General features: G+C 41.8%; 1 protein-coding gene across 3 annotated transcripts in view; it reads right to left on the reverse strand.

Annotated features, from left to right (window-relative positions):
* The window catches only part of ARID5B (AT-rich interaction domain 5B), a 207,678-nt gene that overhangs the window by 23,072 nt on the left and 161,264 nt on the right, over window positions 1–23,342 (reverse strand). For all 3 annotated transcript variants that reach the window (XM_027840531.1, XM_027840530.1, XM_027840532.1), the window contains 4 exons: window positions 22,486–22,598; window positions 11,880–12,084; window positions 9,862–9,914; window positions 264–361 (listed from right to left, as the gene is read on the reverse strand). In XM_027840531.1, coding sequence (XP_027696332.1) covers window positions 264–361; window positions 9,862–9,914; window positions 11,880–12,084; window positions 22,486–22,598 — 469 coding nt within the window. The remainder of the gene's footprint in view (window positions 1–263; window positions 362–9,861; window positions 9,915–11,879; window positions 12,085–22,485; window positions 22,599–23,342) is intronic.

Genomic DNA, 23,342 nt, shown 5'->3' on the forward strand with positions numbered 1-23,342 from the left:
TGCCTGTGAAAGTAGGTACCTACCCAATGGATGCCATCACCACATATACCCAAACCAAAGCATCTTCTTTGATCATCTGTAACCCTCAAAATATAAGCTCAGATTTTCATCACAGAGCAGTAGGTTAACTAAAGTGGCAGGGGGATGTTTTCCACATCTTTTAAAAAGTCCCCTGACCTCCTCTTCTCTCTTACCCTCAATCAAGTGTCTCCCAAGTAACATGCTTTTAATTAAACAAGGATTGAGAGTAAGTGTTCTCTTACCTTTCATAATGTCTGCGTGTACACGTAGCTGCACTCGTGCTCCCTGGATTACCCCCCAATTCATCATAAATATGCTTCCATTGTCGGCGGGCTGTTATCTGCAAAAAACGGTGATGGCAAATTCAAACGTGCATCTTTAGAGATTCGACAGCATCTGAGCACACAGCCTTGAATGCATATGCAACAGTACAAGAAGAACAGCACGTTCTAGAAACCCAAGAGCAGAGAGCCTATGGAATATACAATAAGCTTATGGCTTTGTACCCTAACCTGATATCCATCCCTTTTCTTGACTGGGAGGAAATGGAATTCGACTGTTGGTTCAATATCATGCCACTCCATTTAGTTTCACAGAAGGTAGCCCTCCCCTCCCTACCCCCCAATATCCTGACATTTGCTCACCCCAATCAAGTTCTCCAACTTAGACCTCGCTCCGTCAGACCCCATGGTTAGCCATCAGAATGAAACTAGAGCTCAGCAAAATTATTGATTAGCTCATTAGTCAAATGGAATCCTGGAAATCAAACTGGTCATGGAATTCCCAGCCGTCCTAGGCTGTATTTTTATCCCAGCTTGCTACGTCTGCCAAAACAAAACTCGGATCTGTAACTTTGTATGTCACAAGCTGTTTATTTTTATTCACTTAGGTCAGCAAAAGAGTATATAGATCGAATGCTAACAAAATCTAAACGTACTCCCCAAGCTAATATGTGAGCTACGTGTTTTATTGGGCTGGGTGAATGAAAATAAACATCTTACAATACATTGAATTGCCTACCATGCTCTTGTTTTCTTTTTCCTTTTCTGTAAAGAAATTAGGAATCTACAAAATAACAGATGGGAGATCTGGCAAAAGAATAATTTGGGGAAACCACGTCATTACTCTATCCTGGCAAGGCTAGTGGGTGTGTCCTTGAAGGTAGGAAGAAAAAGGGCATATTTCTATACCCTATATGAATGCTCCAAAGCAGAGCCGGTAGAAGACAGCAATGCCCGGGTGAGAGTGAGTGAGGGGCCAAGGGGTCATTTTTGGTGGAGTTTAACACAATCAGAGCCTGAGGTCCTGCTCAAAGATACCCACAGAGCTGCCAGTGGAGTTCACTAATGGGCCACAAGCAGCAATCAGAAAGAAAACAAATCTCACATCTTGCGATCTGGGCTCTGTAATTGTAATCTAAAGAGGAGGAGATGGGTGGTTAAATATTATAGGGTAAATGGCGCCTTTCCTGCTTTACATAAAAAGAAACCCTTCATTTTCATAAAACCTTCTCAACAAGCCAAAGTAGGGCCTTGAGACAATATGTTATTTAGTATTGTTCAATTCCCTGTGAAGTAGTCTCGAAACCCTTTGTTTGGTGAATTCTTATTAGAAAGAACCACCTCTCACGTCTACCAGCAGGTAAAATGGAAATTAAAATCCTCCTCTATTCACAGGATGGTTTAGATTCTAATAAATGGTTACAGGAACCTTTTCAGCAAGACTCAAAATATATATTTTGATAAGGATTTTATATTTAATGACAATCTTCCCCCAACCAGCTTAAAGGTACAATCATGAGCTAATTCTGTTCAAGAGGTCTGTTTTTCCTTCAGAGACTTTGGAAGTAAAAAGGGAAGAAAGAATTGTCAAAATATGCCACTCCTGGGATGTACCACTGCTCTTGAGCCTCTCTGGACAGAGGGAAAACAGAAGTGTGTCTGTTGTATTAAACTCAACTGTCTGAGTTCCATAGTCCCCATCTACCACCCTGCCCATGACAGCCTGGTTCATGTGGTCACTCAAGTGCAACAGATGAAACCAGCTTTGGGAGAAAGTGCTTTTGGGATATTGTTAGTTTCTTGGCTTTGGGGGTTTTATCAAATGTTGGGGGTTGGCAAGTGGCTAATGGCTCGATTTCCTCAGATTCCCATACCCCGTGTTTCCAACTGTCTCTCTGGTCCTTACACCACCCCTACACCCCATCCTAGGTCCACTATACATGGCCTGTATCTAAATGATCTCCCAAAGCTGAGTTGGCCAATCCTAAGTCTCTCAATACCAGTCACAAAAGAGTTCCAATTATGACTGGGTTAAGAGGTAAAGACTAACAGGGTCTTTTTCCCCCATGGTGGGCCCTACTGTTAAACACCCTTGTGATATTGAAAAGACATGATGTCTTTGAGAATAAGCGATGAATTATCAAAGGAGAGGAATTCTGCTCACACTGAGAATGAAACTGAGTCAGCTGGAAGTGTGTAGGGCACAGTTTTGCATTAATAAGCCATGTCCACACTTGTTAGAGTTTGGTATTTGTTAGCACCCACTAGCAGGAACTGTGTCTCTCTACAGCTCTTGCTAATACCGGTGTCATCATGAATGAAGACAAGATCTTAGCCAAGGTTATCTCTGTTTTGACTGTATTTTAATGCCATAGCCCTGAATGGCTACATCTCTTGATGGGTCGAGGTTTTAAGACAAATTGCTTTTTCTCTTTACGCCAGAAAAAAAAACATGAAATGTGCTCTTACCGACTACAAAACGCTTTTAAGTCCTGGGATCTCTTCGACACAAATTCCTCTTTGCTCTATTTCTCCAGCCTCACTCTCACTTACTTTTCATTCAAATGCTGACCATGGGTCCTAAAATAAGAAATCTCAAAAGCCCACTCAGTGGAGGGTATCTAAGATGTCTTTGAGACTGACAAGAGGTAGAATAATGATATTTGCTTTATCCCGGTCTCTCTGGGGAGGAGAAACCCATGGCTACCACCCAAAGGGAAAATTTCTCTTTATATGAATAAGACAGAGCTTGGCCCTGTGACTTTAGTGATATAAGGCACTCCCAGATGAGGGAACCTCTTCTACCTAAGCATGTCAGCAACATCTTTGCAACATCTAGTCCTGGAGAGTTACCTGGGGCACAGAGAGGATGTGTCAGAAGTGGGGCTGAACCCCAGAACTCTCTGGCTCTGAGGTTAGCTCTCTATCCAAGAATCATTCCATCTCTCTTAATTGATAGCAGCACATCAAGACTTAAACTTCTCTCTCTCTCTCTCGGCTATGGTACATGGTACATGTCCATACTAAGGTTGCCCATTGGCACTTGCATTCATCCCTAAAGCTGTACTTGCCACATACAGTGGCCGTCTAGTAGCAAAGACAGCATGGGCCTAAGTAGCCTCCAGGACATGGTCTCACTTAAGTGGTGACTGCCATGGTGACAGAATCCCAGGACCAGAGATTTCTAGCTGGGCAGGCTCTTTGAGACCTTCTCAACAGCTATTTTAGGTCATCCCTTCACTGAACCTGGGTCACCGTTGGCTTCCCTATCCACTTGGGTGTCTGCATTTCTTTCACCACTGGACTTTCTAAGCTTCTACTCGAAGAATTCCAGTGGAAAAAGGCTCAATGCCTACAAAATCCCTCATAAAGTACGCTCTCTCCTAATGCTTCCAGCACCCCTAGCTTCTTTAGATCCTTACTAGACATGTAATTCACCTGTGTGAAATCAAAGCAAACAATATTTGAAAAATATCACTCATAAGAACTCATGAGAGAGAAAATATCTGCCTCTCCCCACGTCCTACCCCCCTCCCCCTGGCCATCAAGTGCAGCACTTCAGTTTGAATGATTGGGGTATTTTAACTTTAAGAGATATTCGAATGCCACAGGGACTATCCTTACTATATCCTTACTATAGACTCAGCCCAATCTACTATCTTCATAATATACTCCTGACAAAGCTGAGCCTGGGCCTTCAAAGTGAGTTATGATACCCCTGAAGGTAAGGAGCCTGTAATCAAGACCAACTCCAATACCTTATCTTGGCGTGGAGATTGACCATGGAGCCCCAAAGGCTATGCCCAATGGAAAAGAAGCCCTGGCAATGCCTGCCAAGCCAGGAAGGTCTTGACTATGAGCTCAGAGATGGACATCGTCATCTGAGAAACTAGACCAGCTAAAAGTCTGGAGAAATACATCATCAGAACATTGGCCACCATTTTTTTGGGGGGGGGGGGCCGTGCTAGAGCAGGTCATAGATCTTAGATTTAGAGCTGAAAGGGACTCTGAAGGTCATTTAACTGAATCTCTTTATTTTAAAGGATGAAAACTGAAGTCCAGAGAGCTAATACTACCAATAGCTATCATTCATATATATATTTATATAAGATATATATTTAATATATATCTATTGTTAGATATATTATTTATGTTACATGTTATGTATATATGTGTTATATATAGTATATATATTTAATATATATTTATATAAGATACATATTTACAACCTTTAAAGTTTGTAAAGAATTTTACAAATATCATTTCATCTGATGCTCTCAACAACCTTGCGAGGTAGGTGCTAATGTTCCCATTTAACAGATGAGGAAGTGGAATCTGAGAGAAGTGAAGTGACTTGCCCAGGATCTACCAGGCAGCACCTGGCAAAAGTAGGTATGACCCAGGTTCTCTGACTCCAAATCCACTGCGCTGTCTTTTCGTGTCGTGACACTATCTACCAAGCGGTAGAAGGGTTCTGATCTCTGCCAGTGAAGGAAGCACGTTCACCAATGAAATCAAGGATCTTTCAAACTAAGAAGAGGAGGATGCTGAGATCAAATGACCCTCAGTGAGAAGAGAGATAGCTGTGATCTGCTGGGACCCTGGGGCTGCTCCACAGTGGCCTAGGCAGGACCAAGGCCCATTTGCTCCCGGGATTGCCCTCGCTCATTCTGGGAATGTTTCTTCTGCAGGAGGCCTGAGGGCTAGCTGAAATCAAGGAATATGCCTTTTTTTTCCTGGTAGCACTCCAGGAACTCACATGACATCATCTTTGGCCCAGCTAGTTTCAAATTAAGCAAGAAGCTCTGTCTGCCCAGAGAACTGAGGTCAGATTCGGAGGATATCATGAGAATGATGTCAAACTCTGCCTAACCCACACATTGAGAAGATAACAGGCATTTGCCTAAATGAGAAAGAAAAAAAAAATCGTGGTTCTGTCATGTGGGGGAGGGGAGAGGGGAAGCAATTAATTGACAGGCTTAGCAAGTACTGTGGTGGTTCATCATCCCAAGACCCCAGAAGAGGAATCCATTAAGACTTTTTTGTTCTCCCCGTGATCCTTTCTTGGCTCTTGGCTGTCCTTGGTCATGCAAGCAGCAAGCCAACAGGGAATGCATCTCTGACCAACACAGGTGTCATGCACCTTGGAAAGGCCCCAGTTGTCTCCATCAGCTCTAAGACCCACAACTCTCTGTAGGGATGAAGGAAATTGAGAGGTCACCCACCTGCCATGTACCTAGCCAACGGGGGTAGGGAGAGGGGTGGCCCATCAGAGCGTAAGGCTGGAAGGGAGATCTGAAAGTGCCAAAACAACTGTAGGCTTGTCACTGTACATCAACAGAAGCTCCAGCATAGGCTTTTGTAGAAAATCAAATTCATCCCAGTAGACTAACAGGCTCTAAACATTGGGATCTACAGACACCACATCCATTTCCGTATCTGCCGTCTGGCCAGAAGAAGAGACGGCGCTACTTCTGACATACCACAGAGACCTGAAGAACAAATTCGGCCCTGTCTTCTTTTTTTTTTAAATTTGTCATACAATTTGAGGGCTGCAGAGGGCTGAGACCGAAGGCTCCCACAATCTGAAACAGCATCCAGAAGTCTGGAAATAGCTTACAACCACCAACAAAAACAAGCCAATTAAAAGAGTCTATTCTGGAACCACCACGGATTCCAGTGAGATGTCTTTATCTTACCGTGAGTCAGAAGCCAAACAGATAAAACTTCAAGTTTTACACGTGTGCGTGACTGACTACTGCCATATACGAACTCTCAGCTTGATTCTCCTGTCTACTCTGATGCACGCTTGTTTTCTCAGCAAGAAGAGGATGGTGGTTTAAAGGGTGAGAATATGGGCCTGGGTCTGAATGTCGTCTCTATCACTGAACCCAGTGAAAACGGAGGAGTCTTTTGACCTCTCTGGGCCTCAGCTGCTTCCCTTGTAAATAATGAAAATAGCCTAGGTCAAGTGTTTTCAACTTTCTCTGTCTGTGTGTGTGTGTGTGTGTGTGTGTGTGTGTGTGTGTGTGTGTGTCATGGATCTTTTTAGCAGTCTGGTTAAACTTCATCTCAGAAAAATGGTTTTTTTGTTTGTTTGTTTGCTTTTGCATAAAATCGAATACATAGGATTACAACAGAAACCAATTACATTGAAATACAATTACCAAAATACGTATTTTTAACATTTCATGACTCCAGATTAAGAACCCTGGACTAGATGGTCTCTCTAAAACCTCAGCCAATGATTTTAGACCATTACAAATTAATGATATCTTCCTTTACATAACATTAGCTACAAGGAAAAACCAAGTGATTGTAAACATTGTGAGAATCACAGGGTTTAAATTACTGAGCCCAACTTCCTGTTTGTCATTGGAAAAGTTTCAAAGTTAGCAAGACCCATCCTTGGACAACAGACACACACAAGGGATCACTAGATACATATCAAGGTCAATTATGAAATCTGCTTACCCAGATACCTTGAAAAAGATAAGTCAGATCTCAGGAATAGGCTCAGAGAGATCAAATGAGCTTCTTCATGTTACATGGATAGCCTGGAAATGGATAACTCTGGCAGCTGGGTATTTGAGAGAGAACAAACCTATGCGACAAATAATTGCTGCTGAACCCTTTTAGCCAATGAGTCTAATGAAGGAGTGGAGTTAATTGCTTTCAAAATTCCTAGAGTCTACATGAAAATATCTAAGTCAAGGAGACACTGGAAAAAAAGCAAAAAAGAAATATCATTCCGTGGTTGTTGATTATGTGTGCTTTATCTGCCACGTATAACTTCAAAGAATAGTCCCCAACCACACAGTTCTTACTAGTCAAAGTGGGTCATTTGACCGAGAGAAGCAGCTCCCTGTATTTAATAGATCAGTAAATCTACAACTAGACCTTTAGATTTTCCAGTCAATGGCTCCCAAGAAGACAAAGATGGATAAGGGAGGAAGTGGGGCTGCTGTAAAAAAGAAACAAACAAACAAACAAACAAAAAAAAAAACGGATCCTCTTCCTCTACCCCAGCAGAAGATGAGGGAGATGAAGGGCACCTAGAAGAAGGTAACAGTCACAGACTGGCTTAGCTTCAGTTTTCTTCAGAGGTCTACCTCCACGTGCAAGTCAACATTAGCTATGGCAGGGCATGCATCCAAATGGAAGATCAGCCTCATTCTGGCTTTCAATATCATATGTCCATTTAGCATCCCAAACACCCTGTATTACCTGTATTACAGGAACATATAATCTGCTACACGTGTACAATCTATGCTTTTATACTGCTGCATGAAAAAAGTACCTGGGAGGAAAATGACATGGAGTAAGTAGAACTGGTGAATTTATCAGCCCTCTCCTCAGTAGTGAATGGCGTTCAGAGTTGCTGGGTCTAAAGAATGTATTTTGGGGCAGCTAGATGGCGCACTGGATACAGCTGCAGCCTTGAAGTCAGGAGGACCCGAGTTCAAATCCAACTTCGGACACCAAACACTCACTAGCTGTGTGACCCTGGGCAAGTCACTTAACCCCGATTATTTCACCGAAAAGCAAAAGAAAAACAAAAACAAAAACACAAAAGCAAAAAAAAAAAAAAGAATGTATTTTGCAACAACAAGATTTAATACGGTTTGAATATTTTTTTTCCTCTTCTTTGATATTTCAAAGATCTGCCATTGTTATTGTGAGGTCCCAGTAAGACAACAGATAAAAAGTAGCTTAGGCCATTAAAACTGTCTACAAATGTCAGCTACTGTTACTATCATCATTATTAATTATTATTTCATTGGTGTAAGTGCTCCTTCTGCTAATCAGACTGCAACTTTTCTAAGACTCAGCAGGTACAGTGAAGGTGGGCAGAACGGTTCAGTCCTGCTGGTCAACATTCAGATGACAAACCACTCCAAACTTAGCAAGACCCGTCCTTGGACACCAATCACACACAGATGGGATCACCAGACAGCTTTTAGGAACCCGAGACTACCTCCGAGCCACGATGAAGGCTCATGGTAGGACTGTTGTGGAAGCTTTCTTTTTCATTTCATAGAAAACATTTATCCCTATCCCTCACAACATAGGTTTGATCACAGGGTTGACTTCTAAATCTATGAGACACACTCTGAACAAGTTACCATCATTCTCAAAAGATGAGGGCTATAATTAGCCCAGCATCTCACCGAGGCAGCAGCCAGAGTCAAAGTTAGAGCCTATCTACCACTCCTATCAACAGAGCCATCCACGTGTAATAATTACATTGTTTATTTTTATTCAGGGCACTTATGAAAGTAAACATTGTGAAACACTCACGCCTATGAAATGCATATTTTATACACAGTTCATATATTGATTACAATTCCTTATAAACATGCACACACCATATGTAAAATGAATTTATACATGGGAACACACAAACAAACCTATCAAAGAATTCCAAGTCAGAATGCATAGCAGATATCTGTTCTATAAATACAGAATCATCTGTATCACATAGAGCTTGTCACCTTTTCCCCACCCCCAGCCCGTTGCATCAAATCATGATACTAGTTTTTGGAACAGTATGCTTTATCTGGCAAAAATAACCAAAAAAAAAAAAAACAAAACCCCAAACTCAAAAACCAACAATAACAACAAAAAAATAAACAATCCATTGGTTATTACATTTGGGCTAAAATGAATTTCATTTTCTTGATTTTGTGTCTCTTCTTGTCATTTTACTGCCAAATAGAGATAACCCAGATTACTTCTTAAAAAAAAAAAAATTTCTGAAGAAACTGCACAACTTAATCTGATCACTGAGTGCAAAAGAAAGCATTTCCAGCGACGACATCTTTGTGTGTCAATTGTTTTTATTGCAGATGTCATCTCTGCAGGCTGTATTAATGCAGCTCTTTCTTCTGATTTCAAGATTTTAATCTAACTTTGTTGTTTTAACATTTTATAGGTTCAAAAAATATGCTGCAAAATCTGTGGCCATTAAATTTTCCTGTGGGCTAAAAATAAACTGTTCCTGTCCGATAGAATTAGCTGATAAAAAGTGTCAGAGTCTTTTCTGAATTAGGTTGATCACTTCCTGTTTATGTGGCATTGACCCTTGTCTAACAAAGCCTTTTTTTTGGGGTGTGTGCTAGCAATAAGATTCTGCTGCATATTATTCCTGAATGGCCAATACTGATTACTTTTGAAAGCCTTTAATACATTTCCCATATTAGACATGAACAGATGTCAGGTATGTTGCCAAGTGAAATTTCTTTTATTCCATCTTGGCCTCTCGTACAATAATAAGCCTTTCTCAACATGGGGAAAAAATCACAGACCCAACTGATTTCCTAGACAAGGAAGAGTTCCATATGTTTTCCACTTGTCGTTTTTTTACGACAAGTTTACAATTTTGCCAAACCTGGGACTAATTGGGACCGTTTCCAAGAGTGGCCCGAGAAACCCCCAAAGGGTAGAGCTATTTGAAAAGCCGGTCTACGGTTGCTGGCTTTTGCTTTTTTCCCATCTTGGTCAAAGAAGGGAAAGTGAGATTGCACAATTATTTCATTCAAGTTATTTAAACACTTACTGTTTCATATCCTCCCAGGTTTTGAGCAGCTTGAAACATAGTCCAAAGGTTGACTGTTAGAGGGATAATAAGTATTTAGATAAGCATTGCATTAATGTACTTCCGAGAAATTTCAATTAAACATTAAAAAAATAAATAAACTGAGAAGGAGAAATAGGCGTGCTAATCCACCCCAGAGAGAGAGAGATAGACTTACTTGGGAAACAGTTTACCAAAGGGCATTCATTCATTCAACAACAGGATATGGGATGATTTACAATATATCTTAGGGAACATTAATACATAGTTACGGAAATGGTTCCACTTTTAGGATCAGGAAAAGGACAATTTGAGTACTGTTTCCATCAGTCTGACAGCAGAATACTATTGCTCAATTGTCCTTGGGAAAAGTGTGTGATTTTAAAAGCGGAGTTACTCACCAAGCTTCTGTGAAGAAGCCATTGATTAAATAGTAATATATTATGACTCTCAGAGAAGAACCGCCATAATCAATAGATAACAGCTATTTTCATATGTTATTGCTTTCATAATAGAATAACGGATGGCAACGCCATGTTAAAGGCCCATCCTGTATTTCAGACACGCGTGGGGACTCTCAATGACTATAGCACAGATATTTCCAACCAGAGTCAGCAGCCATGCTGCAGATATATCAGAGGGGCAGGAAGCTTTCCTTCATCGGCAGGGGAATTCCGAGGTGAGCATGCTGCGTGTACCTGCTCAGCCTCTGGCCGTCTGTGTGCTGGACACTGCTTTTTTTTACAGGCCTCTCTCTGCGGTGGTAGCCCATGTCCATGATGCTCAGCAACTCCAGTGAACAGCTAACAACTGTGTCTGTCTGAGCGTAATATCATGGAAGGGGGGCTGCCATAGGCTGGGTCATTTAGGCCCCCCTTCTCCCCCCAAATCTGAATGTCAAGTAATTCTTTGGCAGTAGAAATAAGGACTACAATAAAAATAAAACAAGGCTCTTTGACACACTGTGTTCTCAAAGCCTCATTGAACCATGTACTTTTTTCAGAGCACTCAAGAGCTTTGCTTAGGCCTTGATTTAATCTGGGTCAATGCATTATGCAGAAAAGCTGTTCTCAGATTAATTTCACTTCTATTTTCAGAAACCAGTTTTCAGACAAACATTGTAATCATTCGTCGTTATATAAGTTTATAATGGCTGTGAGAGTTGGGTTGCAATCAGTGCCAACCGCTATTAGGTATGTAAATTGTTATGTAAAACACACAGGTTTGACATTCTTCATCAAAATGACACATGGTCCTAATCTAGGAAGATATGTTTGGAGAAAGGGATATTTCAAGGCAGGGAGCTCTCTCTTTCGTGTACCACTGAATCTGTAGGCAACTAAGACGTTTCTCCACACAGTTGCGAACTTGGGAGATACGTGCTTTCCTCCTCGGTGGAATTCTGCTCAGTTGTAAATAAGCTTTGACACTTAAAATGTTAACATTAAAGTCATTTGAAATAGGTCCTCTATTCTAGACTGTCTCCTTATTTCTTCCGAAGCTGGCTATTTATTCGTTATCACCCAACAAATGGGGGGAGAGGGAGGTTTGCTGGGAAAATATTTCTCCTCTTTCTTTGTAGCTATTCCGACCATCTTTCAATGCCTCGGCTTAATATCTCTCTTTTCACAGGCAACATCTGTGCATGATAAAGCTACGTCATTTTATTATCTCAGGAGAAAGGCATTACAGACACTACGGTTTGACAAAACAGAAAATGAGAAACTTTCAACATGTCTATTTCCAGTCATAATCAGTGGATTGAAGCCTATAAATATCTCTATGCAACTGGCCCGGAAGGAGCACTTGAGAGGGAAGAGGCTGAGGAATGCCTGGCCGGGCGACTTGGGGCAGGGTCCAGTATAAACGGCCATCATCAGCCCCAAATTAGGCCTTGAGCCTAATCTCTGAGAGGTGCCTTTTTTTTTTTTTAAATTCACAAGGAATCTGAACAGTTCTGTAATGCAGTAAGAAAAAGAGAGGTAAAAAATTGTACTTACTCTGCTTAAACCCTAAATAGGGAATTCGTTCTATTGGTGTCTTCCTTTCTTTCATGTACTTGTAAAGGGCCACTAGGAAGGCCTGCTCCTCTGCCCGGCATTCTTCCCCAATGGCGACCTTTGATTTCTCCTCACTGGAGCCCTTTTTACAGCTGCTGTGGTTATTCTTGGGCTTGGCTAAGGCTGATCTAGCCTCACATTTCACCTGGAAAGAGGAAAACACACCACATCAAACCTAGCACAGGCCTGGAGAGCTTACTCAAAATCATGCTGGAGCCCAAACATTCCCAGGGCAGCAAGGGCGAACCAATCACATTCCATCGGAGGCCAGTTAACCATCCAAACAGGGAACATATCCAGCTCTCAGAGTCTTCTCTACATGGAAACTGTTTTCAATGGTTTAAATACTTTTCATTTCTTTCTTTTTATGGGAATATCAACCTAAAACATCATTGCCATCTGCTGGGAAAAGTTCTCCAGGTGCCAGATGCTGCTGTTTTCATTTTTCAAAGCTCTATCCCTCATGCTATTGGGCAACCCATCCTTCCCAACCAACAGCCCCCACTGTGGTGGTTAATTTCAACACACACACACACACACACACACACCCTTTCTCCAGAAAACTCATGTTAGTGATGTCCTCTTCAGCAACTCACATCAAGATACCAGTAGAAACAGACATTTCTGCTAATGACATTTGGCATTGATGGGCTTCAGGCACAGGATCACAGATTTCAAGGTAGCAGGGAGTCTAGGAATTTTTTTTTTTTGGTGAGGCAATCGGGGTTAAGTGACTTGCCCAGAGTCATACAGCTAGTGAGTGTTTTGAGTCTGAGGTCGGATTTGAACTCAGGTCCTCCTGACTCCAAGGCCCGAGCTCTATCCACTGCGCCACCGAAATGTCCCTGAGTCTAGGAATTCTTAACCTGAGGTCAAGGGTCTATGGACAGATTTCTAGGGGTGTGTGAACTTACATGGGGGGAATGATCTTTATTTTTCACTAACCCTTAAATAAAATTGAGCATTTCTTTCAATTATGAATGCTGTTAACAAACCATTAATCTGCGAATGGGTTCCTACACTCTGATGGACTCTCAAAGGGGTCCAGAACACACAAACAAAAATTAAGAACTTCTCTTCATTTCAACCTCTTTATTCTTCAGATGAGGAAACTGAGGCACAGACATGAAATAATTTGTCCAAGGTCACACAGAGAGTCATAGTTATATAGCTGGATAACAGAGGCCTTCTTGCCCAACTCGCAGATGAGGCTAATGAAGGCTAAGTGTCTTACCTAAGACTTGACAGATAGTAAGCGTCATTGGTGGGATTTGAACCCATCCCCTCGGGGTTCAGTTGTCCATTTCCCAATCTACAAGATGACGGGTTTGGACCATGTGATCTCCCAGGTCCCTCTAGCTCTATGATTCTTTCTATAAGACATCCAGGACTGTAGATCCATCTGTCTATGTCTATCTCCTAGACTATTGAAAGTTGACTTAGAGATGATTAAGTCCAACCCTCATATTTTAAATATAAGGAAACTGGGGCTTCCAGAAATTAAATGCCTTGTTCAATAAATCTGATCTAATAAATGGTACATAGAGACTTGAAAACAAATCTCCATTCTCTAAGCCCAACACCATATATTACAACGGAGATAAAACTGGAGTCAGAAGATCTGGGTTCAAATCCTGGCTCTGCTCCTTACCAATTGTGTATGCTTGGCCAAGTCATCTGACCTGTCTAGACTTCAGTTCTGCATCTATAAACTGAAAGATTTGGACAAGATATCCTCCAAAGTCCCTTTTACTTCTAACTCTATGATCCTAAATAGAGGAAAAATTAGGCTGATCACCATATGGGGGTAAACCAAGTGTCTCATGGTCAGTCCCTAAATGTGAGACCCAGATTGCCCTCTCAGCAAGTAAAGAAAGGTAATATATTTTTATGACTGCTTCTGCTTTCCACTAAGCTCTGAGGGCACAATAAGGGATGCTAACTTCCATAAAAGAGACTCTAGGTCACCCAAGCTCCTGAAAAAAAAAGGTTCATGAAAAACTCTGTAAATGGGACGTGGGGATGTGGGGGTGGGAAGCTTTGCACACTCGCCAGATCCCCCCACCCCACCCCAAAACGTTACAGGAGAATGCGGAGTTCAGCAGCATGTGCAGCTGACCTAATATTCCATCCTTGCTGCCTTTGATAACTGACTGTTCAATACAACATTAGGCTGCTGGGCTATTTTAATTGTAATAGAGGAAGTACAAGAGGTCAGATTTTCAGTCCATGTGAGTCTGGGAGGAATTTCTGTATTCCAATATTCTCATACTGTCTATGGTCCCAGATCTCATACAGACAGAGGACTGGAAGCAAGTGATGGGGAAATGTTATGAACAAAAATATTCCACGTTTTCTTCTACATGTTTCATCCCCAGTTCTGGTCTGATCTCTCCTTTCTAAGTATGAAGAATGTAAAAGGCCATGATTATTTATTGAATGGAAACATATCCCTCGTAAGAGTTTTCTTCATCACTTATTCCCCAGAGTAACTGCAAGTTTAATTTCTGTAGCCTGGTACTGGAAAAATAATACTTCCCACACTACAAGTTATTGAGCTGGGCTTTTAGGTTGCATTTTAATTTTTTAAGAGGCTGTGGTAATGGGATTAAACATTTTTTTTCCCAAAGGAAATTTATCACTTGCACTCTTTCTAAACTTTCATTCCTTGTAACATTACACAGAGACTTATGCCACGTGAAATTTTACCTCACCATCATTTCCCATCGCTGTAACTAGGGCTGAGTATGAACCTCTGATGAAATCTGTAATTTTAAAGGCTTTATTTAAATCATAAAATCACTCTACTCTATAATCGACATCACGCGCCAGCCTGGGAGTGATTTTTCAAAATATTAAGTTGGTAGTCAAAACTTGCAATTTGGAGAGATGTTTTAATTAAATTCAAGGCAATAGGAGAGCCTGCAGTTTAAAATGGTGATGTATATACTGGAAAAATTAAAAAAAAAACAATCACAAATCTTAGGTTATTTTCCCAATATAAAAGGATAACAATTCTTCTTACGAATAGTAGAGCAGTTTAATCAATGGTAAATGATGCGCATGGAGGGATGAAATAATCACCTGGATAAATCAGGCCGAAACCTTAAGTGTGGAGTAAAAGGTTTATCTGGGCTCTCTATCCTTGATTTTGGAACCCTGTATTAAGCAACACTGTATATACTTTGTATCTACTTACACAGGCAAGTGTTGTTTCCTAGACAGAATGTAAACTCCTTGTGGGCAAGCCCGGCTTTTTTGTCTTTGAGTATCTTTATTGCCTGGCACAGTGTCTGGTATACAGCAGGCACTTAATCAGTGCTTCTAGATTCAGATTATAAAACTAGGGCTGGCCCATCTAGTCTAGTCCTCTCATTTTACAGATAATAGTCACAATGATGACAGCATTTCTGCAGTACTTTATAGATGTTGTATGAATTACATGACTTGTCCATGGCCATACAGCTAGTAAAGGAGACAGGTACGGTTTGAACCCAGATCTTGCTTATTCTCAGGCTGGCCCTCTATTTATGGCTCCTCTCCCTGAGAAGAACCTCTCTGAAGAACATAGAAGAATCCATGGCCCAGAAGCATCTAGAGTGAGAAAGTATAGAGAGGCAGTAATCTCTACCAGTGAAGGACCTACTCATGTGGATGAGATTCTCAAACCATCCACACAAGATCTGATCAAATGTTGTATTACAGCTCAGCTCTCCACTTAGGCCAGGCTGGAAAAGCTGTAGGCTCTCAAATGCAAAGCACAAAAGGGAAAGTAAGCCAAGATGAGAACACCCCAAATGTGTTTGGAGTCCTGGTGAAGACCCCTGGGCCAACTTGGTATTAACTGCTTTAAGCATTATTCCACTTTAGTCTTCTCAGAAGTGATACTCTTGATCAGCTCCATCCGTGGCAATGAGAAAACATTGATTTCTTTTCTAACTTCATTTATTATGCACTTACTGTGGGCACAACACCATGCAAAGAATTAGGGATATAGAGACAAAAAAAGAAACAGCCCCCAGCTTGCTCAAGAAGCTTACATTCTCCTCGGGGAATAGAGCAGGCACAAAGACCGAAACACAAGGAAATCTAAATAGGGAAGAATCAATAAAAACCAGGGAGGGATAAGCTTCAGGCTTCACAAAGGAGGTTGCATCTAAGCTGAATCTTAAAGGAAAATGGGGATTCTGAGAGGTGTAGCTGAAGAGGGAGGGCAGGTCAGTTCTAGAGGGAATTCCACATAAAGGTATAGAAACTGGTCATAGAACGCCGAGTTCCAGACATCCCATTAGGACACAATTGAGACTGTGTGAAAGATAAAGTGAAATCAATCTGGAAAGAGAAACAGGAACTAGCCTGAGAGGCCTTAAATGCCAAGCTAAAGGATACATATTTTTTTTTTATAAGTAATAGGGAGCTGTTGAAAGTTCCATTTGAATAAAATTTCCTGCTTTATCACAAACAAGTGAGAGCAGGCCTTAGTGCAATAGTTACCAAACATTTTGGACTTATGACTCCTTGTACACTTTTAAAAATTGTTGAGGACACCCCACCACATAGAAGTTCTGTTTATGTGGTTGTGTCTAGGTCTATTTACTCTATAAGAAATTCAAATATTTTCATATTGTTAAGAAGATAGTTTTGACCTCATGGATCCCCTGAAGGTCCCTAGGACCTCCCTTTCTCAGGGTCCCCTGATTATACTTTTAAGATTCCCTAGCTTACTGGGTACATAGTTACTTTTGGGTCCTGCATCTGACTCATACTGGCGGTGTGACCCTGAGCAAATCACAGCCTCTCATCATTCTAGGCAAATAACTCTCTAAGACCGAAGGTTGCAAAGATGTCAACCTGCTCTGGGAGAGGGAATTTCTTCATCCCAATGAAATAACAGGCCTATCCCTTCTCCACACCACAAATGAATTCATTCTGTCATTTTCTCTGGTTAGGGGCAGAACTGACTTTCTCCCTACACTATCCGATGTTGGCCTTGAGACAAACGGCTTTTTTTCTTCATGATTTTTAAGGTGTGGCTATGGTGGCCATTATTAATGGACTGGAAGGGCAGTTTTCCTAAATTCTGCTGTTAGCCACCTCCCTCCTACTACCCTCAAATAGCTTCTACCTTCTGATGATGGCTTTTAAACGAGAAGCCTGTTCTTTGCTACCACAAATGGAGCATACCTGGTGACTCAGAGAGTAAACCTTCATGGTGGCCAAACCGTACTGAGTAAGTCTGACATCAAAGCAAGTATGGATGGAAGGGATGGAGTTTCTATGAAGCCTGGGATACTGTGATCTTCCCATTACAAGGCAAGTGAAAAACCAGCACCAGGACTCACAGATCACAGGATTCAGGGCTAGAACTGCGAGAGCAGCTAGTTCAGACGCCGCCTTTTCAAACAAGGTCGAGAGATCTAGTTGCTGAGTCATTTTTCAGTCTTGTCTGACTCCTCGTGACCCCATTTTGGGTTTTCTTGGCAGAGATACTGGAGTGGTTTGCCATTTCCTTCACCAGCTCATTTTACAGATGAGGAAACTGAGGCAAATAGGGTTAAGTGATTTGCCTAGGGTCACACAGCTAATAAGTGTCTGAGATAGAATTTGAACTCAGGAAGAGGAGTCTTCCCGACTCTAGGCCCAGCGCTCTGTGCACTGCAGCACCCTTGAGAGATCTAGTGCCATGACCCAGGTCACCCGGGTCTAGTTAGAGCCTTTCTCTGAGATTTTCTCACTGGCACAGCCTGTTTGTACACAATTGTTTGCTGTCTCTCCCACTGGGATGAGCTCCTTGAGGGCAGGAATTTCTTTTGCCTTTCTTTGTATCTCCAGCACTCATGTGCCTGAAACATAGTGAGCCCTTCAGAAACCATTTTAGTTATTATTATTACATTTCAACTGTAATGCAGACCTTGAAATGGGGTCTTTATTCACAAGTCTTATGGTTCCTGAGGCTACAAATGTGTGTAGCCTGACTGACTAAATGGAACAGCTAAGATTTGAACTCGCGTCATGTGGTTTGATTCCAAAACCCAGCCCTCTTTACTTGGATTATGGTTTTCCCCCCTCAGGTCCTTTTTAGGACATCTATAAAAGTACACTTGGTTGACTTGATGCCTTTGGAAGATGCTTCTCCAAGTAAGAGGAGACTTGTCTCTCTCCTGCCCCCAGAATTTCCTTTAATTCAGGACCTAGCCAAAGAAAAATTCTTTTATACAGACCTAACACACATCCGGATTGTCACACAAGGTCCGCTGCTAAAGCAAGACAGTCATTGTTGGACTGGATCATGCTGATTACATAATCAGAAAACCAAGAATCCTGAGTTTAATTCAGGACTGAAGTCTAGACGAGGCCTCATGAGGCCCGAAGGACAGTAAAAGACGGCGGCCCAAACAAGTGGCTTCTAGAGGATGCAGCGCTGTGGAAAATACTGGATTGAGGGTCAGAAACCAGCCCTGGGCAATCACTAGCTTGGAGTGATATTGCTTCTCTGAACCTCAGTTTCCTCATCTGTAAAACGTGCAGTTAGACCTACCTGACCCCTAAGGTCTTTTCTAATCCTAATGTTGTATGAGTAATGGAAACTGCACAAAGACTTGAAGAAAAAGTCCAAGATGGTGGCGGAAACCAGCTCTTCCAAGGGAAATCCTTCCATTCTGTGGGCAGCCTCTCCTCCCATACAGGCAGGCGTCTTGGCCTGCTTTTAAAAAGGGCCACTGACACAGGTTTTGGCCATGAGTTGGAGTGAAGCATTTCTACACAAAATGCTTCCAAGTCAGATTAACCATGATGATTCCAGCTAAATTACCCCGGGATTTGGAGTCAGGGGACACGGGTAGGAACTCCTAAAATGTGGGTCTAATCCCAACCCCCTCTACTTAATAAACTCAGGTGGCTTCCTTTGGCCTCCAGAAGCAAATGCAAAATACTCTGTTTGGCATTCAAAGCCCTTCCTACCTTTCCAGCCTTCTTATACCTCACTCCCCACTACGTATCTCTGATCCAGTGACACTGGCTTCCTGGCTATTCCACGGACAAGACCCTCCATCTCTCAGCTCCTGGTATTTTCTCTGGTTGTCTCTCCTGACTGGAACGCTCCCCATCCTTTGCTCTTACCACCAACCCCCCTGGCTTTCTTTGAGTCCCAACTAAAATCCTGCCTGCTACAGGAAGACCTCCCACATTCCTCTTAGTATCAGTGTTTTCCAACTGTTAATTTTCTCCAATTTATCCTGTGGAGCTTGTTTGTACATATTTGTTTGCCTTTTGTCTCCCTGGTTCAATTGTAAGCTCATGGAGGACAGGGTCCATCTTTAGCTTCTTTTTGTATCTCTGGCACTTAGCACAGTGCCTGGCATGTAGTACGTACCTAATAAATATTGATTGATTCCTACAGTTAAGTGACTTGCCTAGGGTCACACAACTAGTAAGTGTCTGATGCTGGATTTGAATTCAGATCTTCTTGACTCCAGGCCCGGCACTCTATCCACTGCACCACTCAGCTTTGCTGCTTCCTAACTGTATGATCATGAGAAAATCATTCAACTTCTTTTCTGAGCCTCAGTTTTCTCATCTACAAAATGGATCTCATTAACACTTACACTATCACTGGATTATCATTAGGAAAGTCCTCTGTAAATCATTAGCTGTGACAGAACGGGAGTTATGTGAGCTCCATGAGAGCAAAAGTAGTTTCATTTTTTATTTCTGTATCTCCAGTGCCTGTCATAGAGCAGACATTTAGTAAATGCTTGTTGACTGATGGGTTCCACCATGGAATAAGTGGATAGTCTGGCACATCTGAAGGCAGGAGAGACGTGTTTTCAAATCCTGACTCTGTCTCGAATGTGTGACCATGGGTGAGTCACTTCATTTCTAAGTTGCAATGTGGGGATAATGATAACATCTAGTGCAATGAGGATTAAATGAGAAAATGCATGTAAAATTACTATGCCAGCTTGGAGCGCTATACATAAATCTGAATTATTATGATTACATTCCAGCTGTTACTACTTCCTAAGCAGGCAGCCCTTGAAATAGAGACTGGGTCTTTAAATCTCATGGTTCCTGAGACTAGAAACTTGGCCCCAATGTGTTAACACAAAATCTTTACATGAGGAAATAAGCCCGTATTCAAAATCCAAGCAAGTCTATCAGAATCTAAGGTGACCTGACTGCCAGCACAGGCTGGTAAACTGACATGCTTCTGAGAGACAGCACTGGGGGGGCACTTCTACAAGCAGAACTTTGTACCTCTTCACCCTCCCCCCTCCCCCGCACCCACTTGTCACTTTCCTAGGCACAGGGGGAAAGGGTTGGCTTGCTGGGAATGAGACATGGGAGAGAGCCACTAATTTTTATGGTTTTACAAGACTCTCGGGCAGCATATTTCAGTAGTGACTGTAAATGACATTAGAGGGAGTACCTGCTGGGCTCAGGTACAGAACACGCTGCCTTCCTACTATGACGTCACACCAAAGGTATCGGGGCGGGCTGCCAAAACACGAAATTGGCAGTGCCAGGCTCGCCGAGTGCTTATGTCCTGAAACTGCCTGGCCCCATTCAGTCGTATCTTGTCAGAGCCTGCAAACCACATCACAGGGAACCAACCTGCTTTAATTGACGACTCTCAATAACCTTATGCTCATTCGTTTATGAACCCCACTTGATGCCCTAAGAAAGTGTTACAATTGAGCTGCATGGAGGTAAAGACAAAAGTATCCAACTCACTGAGAAATACCTTTGTCAATTTTGTCATCAATCATAATACAAGAAGACACGATTTGTTCTTAACAAGGAATAAAACAGATCCCCTATTTCCACTCAGCCCCTTTGAGAAAGTCACAGTATGCTTAGGATTGATAACCACAAAGGACCAGCCATCTGACCTCAGCATGTCAGTATGACACTGTAGAAAAACACATGGATCATGGATTCAGGACAGGGATTCCAATCCTGGCTCTTCCATCCACCACCCATAGGATTTGGGGCGAGGCATTTCCTCTCTCTTGACCTTAGTATATTCATTTGTTAAAATGAGAGGATTGGGCTAGATGATCTCTTGAGATCCCTAGATATGCCTCTGTCCCTATGGCCCCCTCTGATTGGTGAGTTTCTGTCTGAGACCATCAACTCAGGAAGGGTCTAAGACATTCATGTTCACTTTTCTCCTGGCTTTACTCCTGACTTTCTAGACTTTTCTACTTTATTTCTCTTTCTTACCCCCACTTTCCCTTTTATGTGTTATCTTCTCCCATTAGAGTGTAAACTCCTTGAGGGCAGGTACTGATTTTTTTTTGTTGTTGTATTTGGATTCTCAGTACTTAGCAGAATTCCTGGTATGTAATAAATCTCTTTCTCTCTGTGTCTCTGTCTCTGTCTCTGTCTCTCTTGTCTCTCTCTCTCTCCACCGACCTATACATCTATTCGCTAACAAATTCCTTTGGGCTTTCCAGTGAGACAGTCATGCCAGATTGAGTCAACATTGATTATTTGGGTTGTGAAGGAAGCACTTTATAAACCCTAAAATGCTATATAATCATGGGCTACGATGAGAAATTCTGGGAGGGAAGGGTCATTCATGGGGATGGGTCACAGGGGCTAAGCTCCTATTTCCCTACATCAGAGCCCGCCCAGGTTCCCACTGGAAGCTTCAGGGCTTCAGAATTTGGCTCTAGAAATACAGTTTGCTGAAATCTGGTCTTTGATTCTAGTCTTACAGAGTTGATTAGGATGACTGGTTTTGTTTTTAAGGGGGAAAAGCATAACTATCTTTGGCATAAAACGTCACCCAATCCAAATACCTGGAACAAATACTTGGTAAACTGAGCTACAGTCAGCAAAACTTGAGGAGGTAAGTCTACAAATACAAACTGACCCCTTTACCCTTTACGTCAAGTAAGAATAAAACATTGCAAATGGCTCTTTTCAAGGTTCTATGGAATTTCTGCCCAAGCAAGCTCCCAGAGACCTAAATGGGGATACTGGCTTTTATTGCATGTTCCTTTCTCCTAGTCAGACCCTTAATATGACTCTAGTGTAATCTGGGGGTGACCTGGGGGGAAACACAATTACAATGACTATATTTAGATAACTTCTAATTTCATCCTCTGTTAATCTCTGAAAGATATTTAAGAGTGTAGGGGGAAATGGGGGGGGGGAAGAATGGCTCAGCTGGTTTATTTTTGATATGGCAAGAGTAAACCATGTCACTGTGTCCCCAACTGTGAAATCTCAGCCTTGATGACGTGGCTGCTAATCACAGCCCCTTTACCCAGCAGCCAAAGCTGGGGGTGGGAAGTCTTTCTGTTGACTAATCAGAATGTCAAGTTTCTCTCTCTCTCTCTCTCTCTCTCTCTTCCCCACCCTCCAACCCCTCCCATCCCCCCCTCCACCCCCTCCCCCAGCAACAGGCTTCAAAGGCTTAGGATGCCAAAAGTCAGATTCTGAATGGAAAACTGCATCAAGAAACAAGACAGAAAGATTTTTAAAAAGAGAAACAGAAAGATTAGTAAAATGAATAGCTCTGAATGAGTGACTGTACCTTGGCAATGCTTTTGCCATCTGAATTACTGCTGGAATCTTTAACGCCATTTACCGAATCTCTTCTCTGAGGGCACGGTTTCTTTTTGCGTGGCCTTCCCTTAAGATTTGGCGCTGAAAACAAATGGAGAACAATTTATAGTCATTTTCATTTACAAGGGTTTCTTTTCTTAAACAACCAAGCCAGGCTCAAAATCAATCCTCTGTAATTGTTCATACACATCTGTAGCCAGCCATCTCTCATTAGGAGTCACTCACTCTGATGGGCTGCATTGGTGGAGACTATAAGCCACCGTACCCCATTTCCCAAGACTAATCTGTTATACTTTAACATCTCTAATTAATATCAAAGCAAGCCCTTTGTGTCTACAGGACGCTGACAGAAAGAGAATGCAGTTCCCCACAGATGGAAAAGATATCTCTGCAGAAACAGCCAGGCTTGGAAATCATCTCTGAACCGGGCTGTAACACACTCTGCTCTGGATCTCACAAACTTAAGTGACAGCCTTATTTGTGAGGTCATGGCAGCTTGAGACTTTCAAAACATCTGCCTTAGAAAGTTTCTCAAAGTAGCCATAGTTTCTCAAGGAGCAAAGTAAATAAATATGTATAAAACTAATTATATATAATAGATAAAACTATAGATATATAAACCTATATAAATATACACATGTGTGTGCACACGTACACATATATACATATATACAAACACATAGTTACATATATACAACTACACACACACATATATATACACAATATACTTATACAATATATACACATATATATACATCACCCTTATACATAGGCATATACACACACACATATATACACAAATATACATATACACACACACATATT

This window comes from Vombatus ursinus, unplaced genomic scaffold (genome assembly GCF_900497805.2).
Source record: "Vombatus ursinus unplaced genomic scaffold, bare-nosed wombat genome assembly UNPS02014847.1, whole genome shotgun sequence".
NCBI lineage: Eukaryota > Metazoa > Chordata > Mammalia > Diprotodontia > Vombatidae > Vombatus > Vombatus ursinus.